Source organism: Pan troglodytes, chromosome 15 (assembly GCF_028858775.2).
Source record: "Pan troglodytes isolate AG18354 chromosome 15, NHGRI_mPanTro3-v2.0_pri, whole genome shotgun sequence".
Lineage (NCBI taxonomy): Eukaryota > Metazoa > Chordata > Mammalia > Primates > Hominidae > Pan > Pan troglodytes.
In genome coordinates this window covers 62,079,232-62,097,376 of record NC_072413.2, presented here as the reverse complement: position 1 = coordinate 62,097,376, position 18,145 = coordinate 62,079,232, and the positions used below count along the sequence as shown (strand labels likewise).

At 40.8% G+C, this 18,145-nt stretch overlaps 1 protein-coding gene across 31 annotated transcripts in view; it reads right to left on the bottom strand.

Annotated features, from left to right (window-relative positions):
• The window catches only part of SYNE2 (spectrin repeat containing nuclear envelope protein 2), a 370,575-nt gene that overhangs the window by 108,582 nt on the left and 243,848 nt on the right, over positions 1 to 18,145 (bottom strand). For 29 of the 31 annotated variants that reach the window (XM_016926198.4, XM_009427921.5, XM_016926202.4 and 26 more), the window contains 3 exons: positions 15,189 to 15,299; positions 9,635 to 9,751; positions 3,690 to 3,920 (listed from right to left, as the gene is read on the bottom strand). In XM_016926198.4, coding sequence (XP_016781687.4) covers positions 3,690 to 3,920; positions 9,635 to 9,751; positions 15,189 to 15,299 — 459 coding nt within the window. The remainder of the gene's footprint in view (positions 1 to 3,689; positions 3,921 to 9,634; positions 9,752 to 15,188; positions 15,300 to 18,145) is intronic. The other 2 variants (XM_016926209.4, XM_016926208.4) reach the window with 2 other exon arrangements.

Below are 18,145 nucleotides of genomic sequence, written 5' to 3'. Positions count from 1 at the left end.
CTAAGATATCTCACTATGTATTTGCAAATATTCCAAAATCCCCCCCCCCAAAAAACCAAATGCAAAATACTTCTAGTTCCAAGCATTTGGGGATAAGGGATACTCACTCTGTAGCCATCTCAGTTGTCAGATCGAAAAAACATAATACACACAGAGTTTGGTACTATCCGCGGTTTCAGGCATCCATTGGGGGTCTTGTAACACAACCCCCACAGACAAAGGTGGGACTACTCTACTTACGTCCTCTATAGATTCTTCTAAGTTTAAACAATATGTACCCATAGATTGTACAGTGGCTATAAACAAAATGTAGCATAATTTTATGCTCTGTTTTTCCCACTTAACTATTACATACTTTTTCATCTGTCTCCACACGTTTCATGATTTTCATTTTAACAGCTACAAGTTGATATCCCATGATTCACTTACCAATTTCCCTCTTGTTACCCCTTTGTTTCTAGTTCTTCACTTTTGTAATCAATGCTTCTATAATTATTTTTCTCATTTGGGATTATTTTCAGAAGGTAAATTAAAAGTAATGGTACTGGCCGGGCACGGTGGCTCATGCCTGTAATCTCGGCACTTTGGGAGGCCAAGGCAGGTGGATCACCTGAGGTCAGGAGTTCGAGATCACCCTGGCCAACATGGGGAAACCGTTTCTACTAAAAATACAAAAATTAGCCAGATGCTGTGGTGCATGCCTGTAATCCCAGCTACTTGGGAGGCTGAGGCAGGAGAATCACTTGAACCCAGGAGGCAGAAGTTGCAGTGTGCCGAGACTGTGCCACTGCACTCCAGCCTGGGTGAGAGCGAGACTTCATCTCAAAAAAAAAGTAATGGTACTTTTAACTCAAAGAAGATGAACAGCTTATATGTTGACAACTGACCTCCCAAAACATTGAGCCAATTAGATAGAACTACCAGACATTAGAGTATCTATTTTTCCAGAATGATATATATTTTTTAATATAATGTGACAGCTGTTTTAATTTATGTCTTTAATAATCAAGATTAAACAATTCTCAAATATTACATTACTAAGCATAATCCTCCCTCCCTCTCTCCCTCCCTTCTTTCCTTTCTCTTTTTTTGACAGTGTCTTACTCTCTTGCCCAGGCTGGAATGCAGTGGTGCAATCATAGCTCACTGCAGCCTTGAATTCTTGGGCTTAAGAGATATTAGTGCCTCAGCCTCCCAGGTAGCTGGGACTACAGATACACACCACCATGGCCAGCTAGTTTATTTTTTAATTTTTTAAAAAATTATTTTGTAGAGACAAGGTGTAACTATGTTGCCCAGGCTGGTCTCAAACTCCTGGCCTCAAGCAATCCACCCGCCTTGGCCTCCCAAAGTGCTGGGATTACAGGCGTGAGCCACCACTCCTGGTCCATAATCTTCACTGAACTGTTTGCTCCTGTCCTTTGGCCATTTTTCCACTGGAATTTTGTGTTTTTACAGACCACTTTAAGGTTTTTATATGTTTCAATAATAACTTTATTGTGTTATGTTATATAAATGAGCCAAAGATGCCTTTGTATGTTGGCCCCATGTGGTTTTTCTTCAAAGCAGGTCAGAAGCAGTAAGTTCAAAAAGTGCCAGCACCAGACTCAAATTTTTACACATTTGACGGCTTTAAATGCAGCCCAAATAAGCATATTTTAATCCATTCAGAGCCTGTCTGCTTTGCATACCCCTGAAAACTGCACCCAACATCTGCCAGCCACGGATAAGACTAACCCCGGGCTATAAAAAAATCCCAAGCCTCTGCTGCCCTTCGGCGCTCTCTGACCCAGAGACCCTCCACTGTGCTGAGACATCGCTAGACACATAAGTTCCCTCTCCGTTTCTCCTCTCCCCTGGGAGTTCCCTTGCCTTCCTCCCGCTCTGGGTGGTGGCCTGACCCCCAGTCTATGCCTTAGCCTCTGGAAGGTCTCCTGCAGTAAAGAGCTTCCCTGTCTCTCACGATCATAATCTTGCCAAAATGCTGCCCAAATAAAGCTTGTTGGGTGCAACTGCCACCTGGTAGTCATGTCTTTTCCTTGAGCAGCCTGGAAATCCTTGAACTCACTACAAGTGGCAGTGAAGATGGGATTCTGGTGATAATCAAGGAGTTGGCATAGGGTCTACCCAGTCAGTAGATAATCAGTTGGCAAATCAATCCTGAATGGCCTTAAGTGGGTGGGACTCAAAATCTGGACTGCCTCGAGTTGAGTTTAGCATAGCATTGCTCTGTGCTGTATGACACTCTATGGCATTCACAGGCTCCCCTGGGCCTCATCAGCCAGGCCAAGCGGCAGTGCCAGTATCTGAGTGAACCTATCCCTTTAGAACTGACTTTTGGGCTGGGCGTGATAGCTCACGCCTGTAATCCAGCACTTTGGGAGGCTGACGTGGGTGGATCGCTTGAGCCCAGGAGTTCGAGACCAGCCTGGGCAATATAGTGAGACCTCTCATCTCTACAAAAAAATACAAAAAGTAGCCGGGTGTGGTGGTGCAGGGCTGTAGTCCCAGCTACCCAGGAAGCTGAGGTGGGAGGATCACCTGAGCCCAGGAAGTCGAGGCTGCAATGAGCTATGATTGCTCCACTGCACTCCAGCTTGGGTGACAGGGTGAGACCCCGAAAAAAAAAAAAAAAGAACTGACTTTTGAGATCAGAGGTGCCGAGCTGCACAGAAAAGGAGGCTGGCCTGTCTGTCTGGTTCCTGGATGTTGTTAAGACTATGGGCTTACATAGAAGGGGAGAATGCACAACTGTGGATCAAAGGCAGGCTTCCCACAACAACATAACAGGCTACAGCAGGAAACGCTCCCTGTGGCAGGGCTAGTGATATGCGAACTCTGAGACAAGAGGATGTCTTCATCCTGGCAGACAAGCCCATATGATAAAGACAAGTCTGGTCTCCTAAGTGCAGCTGGGAGAGAGGCCTTTGCAAGCAGCTCGCGTGCCCCTGCTCTTGTGACACTCGATTATGCTGTTGCAATGTCATCATTCTAGCCTCTCCCTGGAGGGATTAGAAACCCCAACCTTCGGGCTGAGCCGGCAAGCTTTACTCAGAGCGACTAGCGGCAAGGAAGTTTATATCCCTGCCCCTGCCAGGCAAAACCCAGGGCATTCCTAGTAAAATGGTTGCAAAGCCCTTTTATGCTGTATCTTCAATTTTGCAAATTAATACTTTTGGTTTCATTTATGATGAATGAATATTCTAATTACTTACTAAAAATGAATAAAATAATAGCATTTACTGAGCACTTGTTATATACTTTATATACCTATTTAATCCTGACAAAAATCCTATGAGATAACTTTATATCCTATGACACTGCTTTAAATACCTTATTTAAATCCTACGACACTACTTTAAATACCTTATTTAATCCTGACAAAAATCCTATAAGATAACCTACTATATAAGGAAAATGAGGCTGAGAAGTTCACTTCCTGAAGTTCACAGCTAATGTGACAGAGCTGGATTTAGACTCCTAGATTCTGAACACTACTGTCCCCTCAAATAAGATAGTTCCATAAAGCATTTCAAAGAATTACCCTGAGAACTAAAAGCTGAGGCCAAGATAAATGTAAGGGTCAGAATAACAGAAAGAAAAACAGTGTTGCTTTAAGAGAAATTCACCCAATCTTGGCAGATGATTGGTAGAGAGGCAAACCATGAACTCTGACTTCTCAGTCTTACCTGGCACCCTACCAGCTGCTGTTCCAGCACCTGCTGCATGTCTGAGTTTAATGTTTCCGGCTCAACTGCCACGTTGGCTTGTTGCAGCCACAGCTCCAGCTCGGCCACCTGGGTCTTGCAGGCATGCAGGACTTCTGCGGGCTCCGGCCTAGTTTTCTCCACCCTGGGCTCCAAACCTCCTTGCGCGTCAGAAGAGTCCAGAGTGTCAGCCTCAATAGGAGGTGTGGTGCCCTAAGAGAAATCCAAAGATAAGCCAGGGAGTCCAAAGTTTTCAGACTTGGGCCTGCAAAGACCTGGGAACCTGCAACATTTCCCCAGTTAAAAGAAACAAAATCAGGACAGAAGAAGGAAGAAAGAAAAGAGAAATGCACCTCCACACTCATAGCAACAATCACGTGACCTGGTGCCACAGGTTTCCAAGCAGCCGATCTGCGAGTAAGCAGGTACAGTATTCCCGGGCACAGAGGACACAAATAGGCTCACAGTTCACTACCCGGTGAGCCCCAGGAGACAGGTGAGAATGTGAGTGACAGGGTGTGTGTGTGTCCGAAACATTTAAGGGAATTGGCCAGTGTTTAGCGTTACGTGACACATGATTAAGCAATGCTTACATTGCTGCACACTCTATTCCAACAGAAAAACAAAACAAAACAGAACACGATCTTTATATCCCAGCAGGGATACAATAAAATATACCACATAATTTTAACTTAACATCTTCTCAAATAGTTAGAATATAAAAATTTTAGCTTTTTAAAAACATACATGGTATTACTTATCTAAATTTTTCCCTAATAAAAACAGCTTGAGTCAAGTAATGAACTTCAGTGGGGTAACCTGGAAACTTTTTTCCTATTCCTCAGAAGGAATCCCTAAAATACCTTCCTTCCCCTTCTGCATACTCGAATATGATTGAGTTAAGGACTAGATGCTCATAGTATAAAGAAAGTGTGGTGTGTTCTTTTTACATTGAAATAACTGGGTTGTTTATCAACTAATTGGAAAAATTTCTCCCAGATACCAAATGAAAGTATTCCAGTAATTATATATTAGATATGTTCAACCTGGAGGCAAAAGATAATTGGATAGAGAGATGTATTTACCTCCCACTGTATTACCTATCCTTCCTCAGAATATGGAAAAAGTAGTATCGATACTTCTAGAGAAATTCCTTTAGGAATAAGGATTTGTGTTTTGCTGTATAAACGTTTTGCTCTCAAAAAATATTTTATTGATTATGATAAAATACAATGTTTTCTATAAGACTTTGTTAACGTGTTAGCATCTAATAATAAAATGTAATTCTAGCCAAGTGACAAACTTTGAATGGGAATCAATTGCAAATATATACCCTAACTCAAATGCATATTCTTCAATGTTTACGGAATTTTGTTTAGACATAGAACTTTCAGTGTAAAAGAGCGAACAAAATTGGTAGGTGGTAACAAACACGTGCCAGGCATGAGAATGCTCTTCATTTTCATGCACACTGATGAGTATTATGAAAGCTGGTCTGGCACAAGTGTCTTGGGTTGTACTTTTTACCTTTCACCATCTATTATCTTCACATACATGTGCTGTTTTCTGCCAAAATGCCATTTCTTCCCTGCCTTCATTAATCTATTATTATAATTTTCTTCAAGAATCTTGAAAACCTTCTCAAGGCAACTTTTCCTTGTGTTGTGCTTTTTCTGAACTTCATATATAGTCAAGTCTATGCTTGGATTCAACTGTTTTAATTTTCTTTTTTAATCCTGACATTTTTTTTTCCTTCTTGAGAAGAGTCTCCCTCTGTCACCCAGGCTGGAGTACAGTGGCATGATCTCGGCTCACTGCAACCTCCGCCTCCCAGGTTCAAGTGATTCTCCTGTCTTGGCCTCCCAAGGAACTGGGATTATGAGCACACACCACCATACCTGGCTAATTTTGTATTTTTAGTAGAGGCAGGGTTTTGTCATGTTGGCCAGGCTGGTCTTGAACTCCTGGCCTCAAGTGATCCACCCGCCTAGACCTCCCAAAGTGCTGGGATTACAGGCATAAGCCACAGCACCTGGCCCTGATTTTTTTTTTAAAAAAGCAACAGTTGTGTGATTTTGCTTCCAGACTTCCAGATATCAATTTCTAGTCATCTGATTAATTCCCTTCTAGTTTTCAGATATTGCTATATCTAGTTTTCAGATATTGCTATAGACAAAGATTTTGGAATTCCCTTTCCTTTTTTTGCCACTTGAGAGAACAATCTATTAATATTAATTAATCTAAGACAATCTATTAATATTAATTAATCTGTAATCACAGACTTACCACCTGCCTTCATTATTTATTCAAAAATTTTATTTGAGCACCTGTTATATGCCACGCACATTTTTTTTTTTTGAGATGGGGTCTTGCCATGTTGCCCAAGTGGGTCTCTAACTTCTGGGCTCAGGTGATCCTCTTGCCTCGGCCTCTCAAAGTGCTGGGATTACAGGCATGAGCCACCACACCCAGCCCTCCACACACTTTTTTTAATGACAGTATTGAGTTTCTCTGCTTTCTCATGAACTCACCAAATTAATGAGGAAATAAGCAAGCTGCATGACTAATCGGGGTTTTATTTGCTAGTTATTTGAACCTGAAAAGAATCCAAAGGGGAAGAGAAGACAAAAAGAATATTTCCAACCACAGAGCTTCAAGAGCTGAGGGCGGCCTGAGGAACCCACTAGAGATCAGTTCACCCACCTCTTCTTAAAGTCTAAGAAATCCAAGTGCACAGAATGTTCAATCAGCCCACATGCCTCCCTTTTTACCATGTTGCTTCTGAGAAGCACCCAAGTTACTTACCCAAGGTCACACAGCTCTGTGATCTTTTAATTCAGAGTTCCCTGGTTTTTTACACAGTAGCATCCCTGTAAAATACCTTCTCTATATGATAGCCCCAAATTCTAAAAGCAAAACTTATTTAAATGGATGTTTTATAATTGTACACTTTGGGGGGGGGGTAAAAAGTATTACTATAAGTATTTCTTATTAAATAAATATGTCTTCTCTAAAGCATAACTGTAAATTAATAATAGCTAGCCTTTATTGGGCTCTTACCATGAGCAGGCACTGTATGGTCACACAACTAGTAAACAGAATCAAAAGCAATTCCTGCTTTCACTACACTTTGGAATCTACAAGTCCACATTCTTGACATAATTTCACCAACCTTTTAGTATCCAAGTTAACTTTTCAGTTGGTGAATCACATTGCTTCACTTCTGCATCAACACATCACTGATCTAAGTAATCAGTGAAGTAATCAGTAATCAGTAAAAAAAACTGCAGTTAAAATGCAAGTTGATTTTCTGGCTATTGCTACATTTCATGCCAAAATAGCAAACCTTTACATTTTCTCCTTATTATTTCAGTCAATTCTACAAATACCTGCATATCTCCCCCACTGCTTATGAAATGTAAAACTGCATACCTAAAGTACAGTACCTAACTGCACATGAATAAATGAAAAGCATGCCCCTAGAATGGCATGGTGGTGGTTTACTCTGAGGTCATGCCTAGCTTGATTTCACATTTTCACAGTTTTCCATACTAAATATTTATCCTTGGTTGTAATACGGGTCAAGAACGACTCCGAATTTTACTAAAAATTATGCAATTATCATTTGGTCAATACACTTAACCTCTGAAACAAAAGGTTTGTTGAGGCTGATAGAAGGCTGATGACATTGGCTGCCTGGTTTCTGCAGAGTCCCCACTTTCCTTCTCATTAGTGATGTGCTGTGCCAATGAGACGGAAATGACTAAAAGGCAGGAAGACAGTCACCAAGAGGTATGGAACTTGGAGCCAGTAAAGGAGTCCCTGAATAATCAGAAGTGGACAAATTCCTCCTGTAGTAAAGGGTAACATCTATTTTTCCTGCTCCAAGAATTCCTCCCCAGCAAAAGTTCTGAGTTAAGAAGAAAATACAAATACACACATACATAAATTAGTTCAAAAGAGAGTCACTGGAGCCTAATAGTTCAAAGCTCAGATTTTAAACTCAGAGTCAGAAAGATCTGGGTTTGAATCCTAGCTTTGCCACTTACTAGCTAAATGACCTTGGGCATCTTACTTCTCTGAGCCTCAGTTTCTCCATCTGTAAAGTGGGGTAACAGTAATATTTATCTCATAGAGCTGTCATTAATGATTAAAAGAGATAGTATATGTAAAATCCCAGTACCTGGCCCATATTAAATGTTCAGTAAGTATTTTGTTATCCTCCTTTTTCTTCCTCCTTCTCTTTATTGTCATCATTATCTAGTATCCACATGGCCAGGGAAAAGACCCTAGAGGTTATCCACACCAGCAGAAACAATATTAAGCAGAATGGCTACTGTAGCTAAAACACCATTGAAGCTACATCTGATTTTTAATTAGATGTCAAAAATAACATTACGGTGGGCAGATGGTTTGAGACCAGGAGTTCGAGACCAGCCTGGGCAACATGGCAGAACTGTGTGTCTGAAAAAATACAAAAATTAGCCAGGCGTGATGGTGTGTGCCTGTGGTCCTAGCCATCCGGGAGGCTAAGGTGGGAGGATCACCTGAGCCCAGGAGGTTGAGGCTCCAGTGAGCCATGATTATGGCCACTGCACTCCAGCCTGGGTGAAGAGTGAGACCATGTCCCCAGAACAAAACCCAGATTAATTCTGAACAGCAAAAAAACATACTGACTAGGTCAGCAACTTCCTTAGACCTAAGCATTGCCACTGGGTGTAAACCTCTGACATTTGTCCACCTTCCTAGACATATATTGTTAAGAGAGACAGAGAATGAAAGGGAGGAGGGAAAGAAAGAAGAGAAAGGAGTAACAATTTAAGAACTAAGAGATATTTTTGTAAGACTAGACAAAAGATTGGGAGAAAAAAACATAAATAGAACTCAGTATAAAAGAAGAAAAGAGATGCAATAATTAAACAATAAAAACAGCAAAAACATGCCAATATCTTTTATAGGAGCTATTTGATGAGACCCTTGGAGCTTTAGGTCCAGCTAAACACCAAAATTAACTTGGGAAATAGTACCCATCCCCCACACCCTGCTGTAAGGCCTTATTGAGAACAACTGAGGTACAAGATTCCAAATTAGGAAGCCAGATTAGAATATTCTAGGTTTGATTCCTTATTCCTCCATTCACAAGCCATATATATATATATACATTTTTTTTTTTTTTTAAAAGACAGAGTCTTGCTCAATCGCCCAGGCAGGCTGGAGTGCAGTGGCGCAATCTTGGCTCACTGAAATCTCCTCCTCCCAGGTTCAAGCGATTCTCCTGTCTCAGCCTCTTGAGTAGTTGGGATTACAGGCATGTGCCACCACGCCCGGCTAATTTTTGTATTTTTAGTAGAGACGGGGTTTCACCAGCCTGTTGGTCAGGCTGGTCTCAAACTCCTGACATCAGGTGATCCACCTGCATTGGCCTCCCAAAGTGCTGTGATTATAGGCTTGAGCCACCATGCCTGGCCCACTAACTATATTTTTACTCCCTGAATTTTGATTTCTTAATTTGCAAACATATGGTAGGTATGAACCTACCTTGTACAGTCTGAGGGTTAAACAGATAACTATAAATGCCTTTTATGTAACAGGCTATTAATCAATATTAACCCTTCTCTACTTTCTTTGCCCCCATAAGTTCTATCTACAGATTAAAGAAGTAGTCATCAACAGAAAGACTATTTCATGTTGACAAATGGTAAATGAGTGAAAAGCGTCTAATTCTCTACGCCATGCCTATTTTCTTTGTAAATATCTGATGACAAGTCTTCCAATTCTACAGCTTGACAGCACATATCTTCATATGTTAAAGTTCACAAGGAACACTTAGCTTGACGTACAAGGTATTGCAGGACACAGAACACTGGTCATCTCTAGGTGCTAGTCCAGCTATCTGAGCAGTTTACTTATTACCAACCAGGACTTACCTCTTCTGTTTGGTTGGGCCTTAGGGAACATTCTGGGCCTTGCTCAGTGTTTAGTGAGTCTGGTGTGAGGATTTGTGCCATGGAATTATCAGAGGTGCTTATTTTCCCATATGCTTCCTGTAAAGAAAAGAATCAGAGCTCCAGAAAGGGTCCTGCCCTGGTGCCACATGAATTCTTCTTTCTGTGCATGCTCATTTTACAAACTACCTGCTTGCAAAAAAGTCAGATATGGAGAAGTCAGATACAATTAGAAAAAAGTTTGTTCATTAGGGAAAAAAATCAGCTTCCCCAAGACTGTCTTTATTTGAAAGACTTGCATTCTCCACACTTCTCTTCTTAATGAGCACATAAACAATCTAGAGAATTACGTACTTAAGTAAATTTTTCCAGAAGTATGCTTTGTCTTGTTGAAGTATTCTTTAAAAGTATGTCCTTATGAAAATTTAAATTACATGGCCAGGTGTGATGTCTCACACCTATAATCCCAGCACTTTGGAAGACCAAGGCAGAAGAATTGCTTGTGCTCAGGAGTTTGAGACCAGCCTGAGCAACATGGTAAGACCCTGTCTCTATCAAAATAATTAATTAATTAATTATATGATAAAGGCCACATTTCAAAGATTGGGGAAAAGGTGAATTTATTCCATTTAGGAACAACTACCAAGGCATTTTATGAAAAATATAAGTAGAATTCTTGTATTACTCCTAACAATAAATTCTAGTTATGAAAAATATAACTAGAATCCTTGTATTACCCCTAACAATAAATTCTCATTGTATTCTCAAAGTTATGCCATAAAAATTCTAGGTGTGGGGAGGCATGACAAGAAAGGAAAATAATATTAGTATTGACTACATAAAAAAATAAAATAATATGTACCACAAAAGATACCATAATCTAAGTTAAAGAGAAATGACAAACTGGGATAACTATTACACATAGTGTTAATATTTTTTTTTTGAGACGGAGTCTCGCTCTGTCGCCCAGGCTGGAGGGCAGTGGCACGATCTCGGCTCACCACAAGCTCCGCCTCCTGGGTTCACGCCCTTCTCCTGCCTCAGCCTCCCGAGTAGCTGGGACTACAGGCACCCGCCACCACGCCCAGCTAATTTTTTGTATTTTTAGTAGAGATGGGGTTTCACCATTTTAGCCAGGATGATCTTGATCTCCTGACCTCGTGATCCACTCGCCTCGGCCTCCCAAAGTGCTGGGATTACAGGCGTGAGCCACCATGCCCGGCCAATATTCTTAATATATTAATTACTCTATAAATAATAAGGAAAACATCAACCCCTACATAGAAAAACAGTCAAATGGTAGGAACAAGCAAGTCGCAAAAGAAGAGTTACAAAAGCCAATAGGCATCTAAAGAGATATTCAACATTCTTAGAACATAAATTAATTTAAACCACTGGCTAAGTTTGGCTAAGACTGACAATATCAAAAATCAGCTTGTGTGTTGGTTGGGGGGGAGGGTCTGGAAATGCAATTCCATGTATACCTAGGAGAAATATTGTTGGTATAGCCTTTCTTTTTCTTTCTTACTTTTTTTTTTTTTTTTGAGACAGGGTCTCACTCTGTCACCAGGCTGTGGTGCAGTGGTGCAATCTTAGCTCACTGCAACCTTCATCTCCCAGGCTCAAGTGATCCTCCCACCTCAATCTCTGGGACTATAGGCGTGCACCACCACGACCGGCTAATTTTGTATTTTTTACAGAGACAGGGTTTCACTATGTTGCCCAGGCTGGTCTTGAACTCCTGAGCTCAAGCTGTCCGCCCACCTCAGCCTCCCAAAGTGCTAGGATTACAGGCATGAGACACTGCGCCTAGCCTGGTATAACCTTTCTAGAAGGCAGTTTGAAAATGTGTGTCACATTTTAAATGGATATATACTTTGATTCAGCAATCCTTCTTTTAAGGTTAACCAAAGTTAAGCAATGGGAAAATGACATGTACGCAAAGAATTAACACAACGTGGCAGAAAGCATGTGGATATTATAATCAACCAACCTTGATTGCTCTACTTGCAAGTTGTATGATCTTGGACAAATTAACCTGAACTCTCTGAAACCTCAGTTACTTCACCTTTAAAATGGGAATAAAACCTATCTTACCTATGCTTGCAATTAAGTGACATATATAAGGCATTCAGCATTTCCTAACAAAATGTTAGTGTCTTTTCAGCTTCTACTGAAAATAGTGACTGTTATCAGAAAGGTATAAACCAAGAATTAAAGGTAGAGATTAGATAAAATTAGAAAGGTAGGCAGGGACCAGGAAAATCTGGAATGTCACGCTAAGTTTGCATTTTCTTCAGTAGATAATCAAACTCCATGAAGAATTTTAGGCTGAGGTTTCGCATGATTGGTTTTAGGAGAAGTCATCAGTATTTTATAAGATGTATTAGGAAAAACAACTGGAGACTGTAAACCAATTAGAGGGCTACTCCAAAAGTCCAGGGAAGTAATAAGAATTGCTTGAAATAAGACGATGGCAAAAATAATGGGAGGAGAGGCTGTACACAGTGAATGGACATCATTGGCCACTGACAGGATGTGACAGGTGAGAGAAATGAGGCACCTAGTAGAACTCCAAAGTTTATCTCTGAGAAAATAGTGGCACCAACAGCAGACACTGAGAAATTAGTAAGAGGAGCAAGCTTTGAAGGAAAGGTGGTAAAATAGGTTTGAGTTGGAGAAACTCCATCCCAAAAAAGTCTATCACGAGGATAGAAATGTGGAATACATTTATAGATTTAAGAGAAAAGCCAAGACTAGAGATTTAGTTTGGTAATCACTGGCATAGAGGTGACCACAAGCTCTCAGAGGAAATAAAATTGCCCTGAAAGAAAACAGAGAGGCCGGGCGCAGTGGCTCACACCTGTAATCCCAGCACTTTGGGAGGCCAAGGCAGGTGGATCATCTGAGGTCAGGAGTTCAAGACTAGCCTGGCCAACATGGCAAAACTCTGTCTCTACTAAAAACAAAAAAAATGAGCCAGGCATGGTGGCAGGCACCTGTAATCCCAGCTGCTCGGGAGGCTGAAGCAGGAGAATCGCTTCAACCCAGGAGGCAGAGGTTGCAGTGAGCTAAGATCGCACCACTGCACTCCAGCCTGGGCGACAGATCGAGACTCTGTCTCAAAAAAAAAAAAAAAAAAAAAAGAGAAAACAGGGAGAAGGAAGAGGACAGAACATTGGGGGAATGCCTACCATCACAGACGAAAGAGAAAGAGGGGCAAGAAAAGGAGATGGAGGAGGGACTAGAGGTAGAAGGGACAGGGAAGAACAGAATTAAGAAAGTTAAAGGAACACCGTAGTTAAAGAAGGAAGAGGTGGTCACTCCCAGAGAGGTCAATAAGGATTAGGACTAATAAAAGGGTATTGAATTTGTACTCCAGAAGTCAATGGCAGTTTAAGCATAGCCAGAGGCTGAAACAAGGTTACAAAAGGGGCCTAGGGAGTAGAACACCAAGGAAAGACCTTCAGTAGCAAATGAAAGAGGAAGTGTAGTAATTGACATGGGAAGCAGGATCCAGAAATTCAGTTCATTAAAGTACCATACTGAGCTGAGTATAGGATATAAACGATAAGCTTCTTTCCACTCATGAAATCGTATCAGGTGTATTCATAAAAATGTGCTAAGTCATAATTGAGGTTCAGAATCCTATTGGAAAACAGGGAAAGAGACAGCAATTTCCTTTGCACGATGTCAGGAGGTTTCTTGGAGCAGGGGAAGTTGAGATGGGTCTTTGTGGATGGGAAGGAAGTCTACAGACAGGCATGGAGAAAGGGCATCCCAGGGACCAAAGCCTTCTGTGGAGCTACTGAAGATGCAGGCTGGTTCTGGAACTATCTCTCTGTTTGAAGTAGTGGGGCCACAAGGAAGAGAACATGTTAGGGAGGGGAAGCCTGAGTACTGAGGTAGAGAAGGAAGGAACCTAGCCAGAGGCAGAGACTGACAAGGCAGGTACAGGCAGAGAATGGTGCCAATGATTAAGGAAAGAGTTGGCCTGAGAGCAGGGGGAGGGGTCAGCCCTGGACAGGAGGCAGGATTGAGAGGTTTATGGATCACCAGGATGCAGAGATCTTCAGGGAGCAAAGGAAGAATGTAGTTTTCACATAGCCTTACGATGATTTTCTAAAGTGAGACCATTTGAGAGATTGGAAAATATTTAGAATGTCATAAGGAGCAAAAAAGACTTAGCGCATCTAATTTATCTTACATACTACTTTGTTCCACAAAAAAAAAAAAAGATTATGGAGAGACCCTCCACCCAATACTCCCAAAAGAGTGGCATGTTAATTTAAATGCTTTGGTAAAACAGTGCAGTGAAGCTTTTAGCTGCTCCTTTGAGGTATCTGTTTGGTCAGTTTGGATTTTCACATATATGGAGTTTTCCTCAAAAAAAGTACTCTCCTGTTATTAAGTACACAATAGAAATGGAACCAAGCAGGTGCTCATTAAGGCTGTCTTTGCATTTATGCAAAGGTAATGTGAGAAGCTTTCAAAGATTCATGGTAGCCAAGATACAGAAGCAACCGAAGTGTCCATCAACTGATGAATGGAGAAAGAACATGTGGCATATATACACAACAGAGTACTAGCCAGCCTTCAAAAATAAGGAGATTCTGTCATTTGTGACAATATGGATGAACCGGAAGACATTATGTTAAATGAAATAAGCCAGGCACAGAATGATAAATACTGTATGATCTCACTTACATGTGTAATCTAAAAAATATGGACTGCATAGAAGCAGAGAATAGGATGGTGGTTACCAGGGCTGTTGGGGGCTGAGAGAGGGCCTGGGGAGATGTTGGTCAAAGGACACAAAATTTCAGTTGAACAGCAGGAATAAGTTCAAGAGAATCTATGTATAACATGGCAATTATAGTTAATAATAATGTATTGTATACTTAAAAGTTGCTAAGCGACTAGATTTTAGGTGTTCTAATTACTGAAAAGATGACAAATATGTGAGGTAATGCATATGTTAATTAGCTTGATACAGCCATTTCCAACGTATACACATTTCAAAACATGTTGTATACCATAAATATATACAATGGTTGTCAGCTTCAAAAAAAAAAAATTCAGCCATGCAGGTTCCCTCCCTAAGCATTCCTTTAAACAAGATAGTTCTTTACTATCCTTATTTTTATTCCTTGTCTGAGCTACAAATGGGCATTTTAAAGGTTTAGGCAGTGCTTGCTGAAAACCAAACAAAGGAAAGAGGGAAGAGAGGAAGCAAAGCTAACATAGAAAGTCGGGCAACATGGCGAAACCCCGTCTCTACTACAAATACAAAAATCAGCTGGGCGTGGTGACGTGTGCCTGTAATCCCAGCTACTTGGGAGGCTGAAGCAGGAGAATTGCTTGAACCTAGGAGGCGGAGGTTGCAGTGAGCTGAGATCATGCCACTGCACTCCAGTCTGGGCGACAGAGCGAGTCCGTCTCGGGGGTGTAGGGAAAGAAAGTCGTGCAGAAAGAGATCCCTGCTCCCCCCCGGGCCCTCGTAACCCCTAAGCGTGGCTGATACGCCCAGCATTACCTGAACAATTGTTCCAGAGGATGAGGAAGCTCTGTCTTCCTCCATGTCCTTGTCATGCTTCCAAAGTGAAGACCAAGACTGAGGAGATGGCTCTGCCTTCTCATCTCCATTCTATCACAGTAAACGATTGGTTAGCAAAGGGAAGAGCTTCCCTTACTGTCATAACCGGTGCCCTACTCACTCACGTCTTTTATACCAGACTCAACTTATCAGGCAGTGTAACCACAGCCCTTTATTGCAGTCCTCCCCCATTTTTTTATCTGTATTTTTTTTACTAACTATATCATGTTTACAAATGTGGCTGCTCTTCCTAAAGCCCAGAAAATACTTTTAAAAGTAGGGGCTCGGCTCACGTCACACAACGGAAATCTTTAAAACGGTGCTTTTAGGAATTTAATCTGCTTTGGTAAATGTAACCTTAAATGGTATCTTTGAGGCCAGGCACTGTGACTCACACCCATAAACCCAGCCCTTTGGGAGGCTGAAGTGGGAGGATCACTTGAGGCCAGGAGTTGGAGGTTGCAGTGAGAACCACTGCACTCTAGCCTGGGCAACAGAGTGAGATCCCGTCTGTAAATAAATATTTAAAAATACGTAAAAGTTAGAAAAATTAAAATGCTATCTTTAAAATTACAGCCACATGAGTATAAGAAAAAATGTTCAACCTCACTAATCACCAGGGAAATGCAAATTAAAACCACAGTGAGATACTACTTTACACCTGTTAGAATGGCTTATATAAAAAAGATAAAAAATAACAAGTGGTCATGAGGATGTGGAGAAAATAGAACCCCTGAATACTGTCGGTGGGAATGTAAATTGGTACAGTATCGAGGTTCCTCAAAAAATTAAAAATAGAACCAGCAATCCCACTACTGAGTACATATCCAAAGGAAAAAACTCAGTATGTCAAAGAGATGTCTGCACTCCCATGTTCAATGCAGCACTGTTCACAACAACCAAGATACGGAATTAACCTAAGTGTCCACCAACAAATGAATGGATAAAGAAAATGTGGTTATATACACATACTGAAATACTATCTGGCCTTAAAAAATAAGGAAATTCTGTCATTTGCAACAACATGGGTAAATTTAGAGGATCTTCTGTTAAGTGAAATAATCCAGGCACAGAAGGACACATACCACATCATCTCCCTTTTATGTGGAATGTAAAAAAAAAAACTCATAGAAGCAGAAAATAAAACAATGGTTACCAGCGACCAGGGATTACAAAAATGTTTGTCAAAGGACATTAAAAAAAAGAGCACAGGAGGAATAAGTTCAAGGGATCTTTTGTATATCATGGTGACTGTAGTTAATATATGTTTGAAAATCATGAAGAGAGTAGATTTTAAGTTTTCTCATTACAAAAAAAAATGGCATGTGAGGTAACATGTATGTTAATTAGCTCAATTTAGCCATTCCACAATGCACATATACATGTACTGTATCAAAACATCATACATGTCATAAATATATATATATATATGTTTTTTGAGACAGAGTTTTGCTCTTGTCACCCAGGCTGGAGTGCAATGGCATGATCTCGGCTCACTGCAACCTCTGCCTCCTGGGTTCAAGCAATTCTCCTGCCTCAGCCTCCCAAGTAGCTGGGACTACAGGAACCTGCCACCACGCCCGACAAATTTTTTGAATGCATACAATTTTTACTTGTCAATTTTTTTAAAAAAATCACAGCTTGATGTTCCCCTTCATGTGTCCATGTGTTCTCATTGTTCAATTCCCACCTATGAGTGAGAATATGCGGTGTTTGGTTTTTTGTTCTTGCAATAGTTTACTGAGAATGATGATTTCCAATTTCATCCATGTCCCTACAAAGGACATGAACTCATCATTTTTTATGGCTGCATAGTATTCCATGGTGTATATGTGCCACATTTTCTTAATCCAGTCTATCATTGTTGGACATTTGGGTTGGTTCCAAGTCTTTGCTATTGTGAATAATGCCGCAATAAACATACGTGTGCATGTGTCTTTATAGCAGCATGATTTATAGTCCTTTGGGTATATACCCAGTAATGGGATGGCTGGGTCAAATGGTATTTCTAGTTCTAGATCATCACACTCTGGGGACTGTTGTGGGTTGGGGGGAGCGGGGAGGGATAGCATTGGGAGATATACCTAATGCTAGATGACGGGTTAGTGGGTACAGCGCACCAGCATGGCACATGTATACATATGTAACTAACCTGCACATTGTGCACATGTACCCTAAAACTTAAAGTATAATAATAAAAAAAAAAGAAAAAAAAATCACAGCTTGATGAACATGTACTTTTTTGTTGCTGTCAAAGACAAACAACACCATAAACATCAGCTCAGAAGCAAATACATGTCTCAAATTAACATTGTACTGAAGTCACTCTTTTTGGCCCCTAGTCTCTCCATTATTCTCGTAGTTCTCTCTGCCATGAAGGGGTATAATCAGATTGCAAAGTTGTTTGATGGTCACAGAGCACACAGTAAAGTTGTACTCTTCCTTGTCACAGTTCCACCATGTCCCAGCGACAACTCTAGGACAAGAGGTCTGCTCTGTGTGAGAGTGGAGCTATTTAACCATCTATAAAATGAGCCTAAAAAGTGTCTGGTGGTTACATGTAAGTCACAAAAACTGTAAGTTGCTTCAATTTTCTTCCTTTTGTCTTAAGACCCATTGCAACTTATTTTTTCAAGTATGAAATGGAAACTGATGTCAGAAAAGACAACTGAAAATGTCTCATTCAACCAGTTATAATCAAGTAGTACAAATTCTTAGTATTACTTGCTAACACAACTCTTCATGTCATTGGAAATACTGTTTTAGAGCAAAAGAGTAATTGAAATGCGGAAAAATACAGTTCTAAAAATGAGACCAGGAGTGCCAAACAGCATGCTCTCAAAACTTCAGAGAAAGTCCTCAGAAATCAGGATACTACAGAGAACTTCTTCACCTTC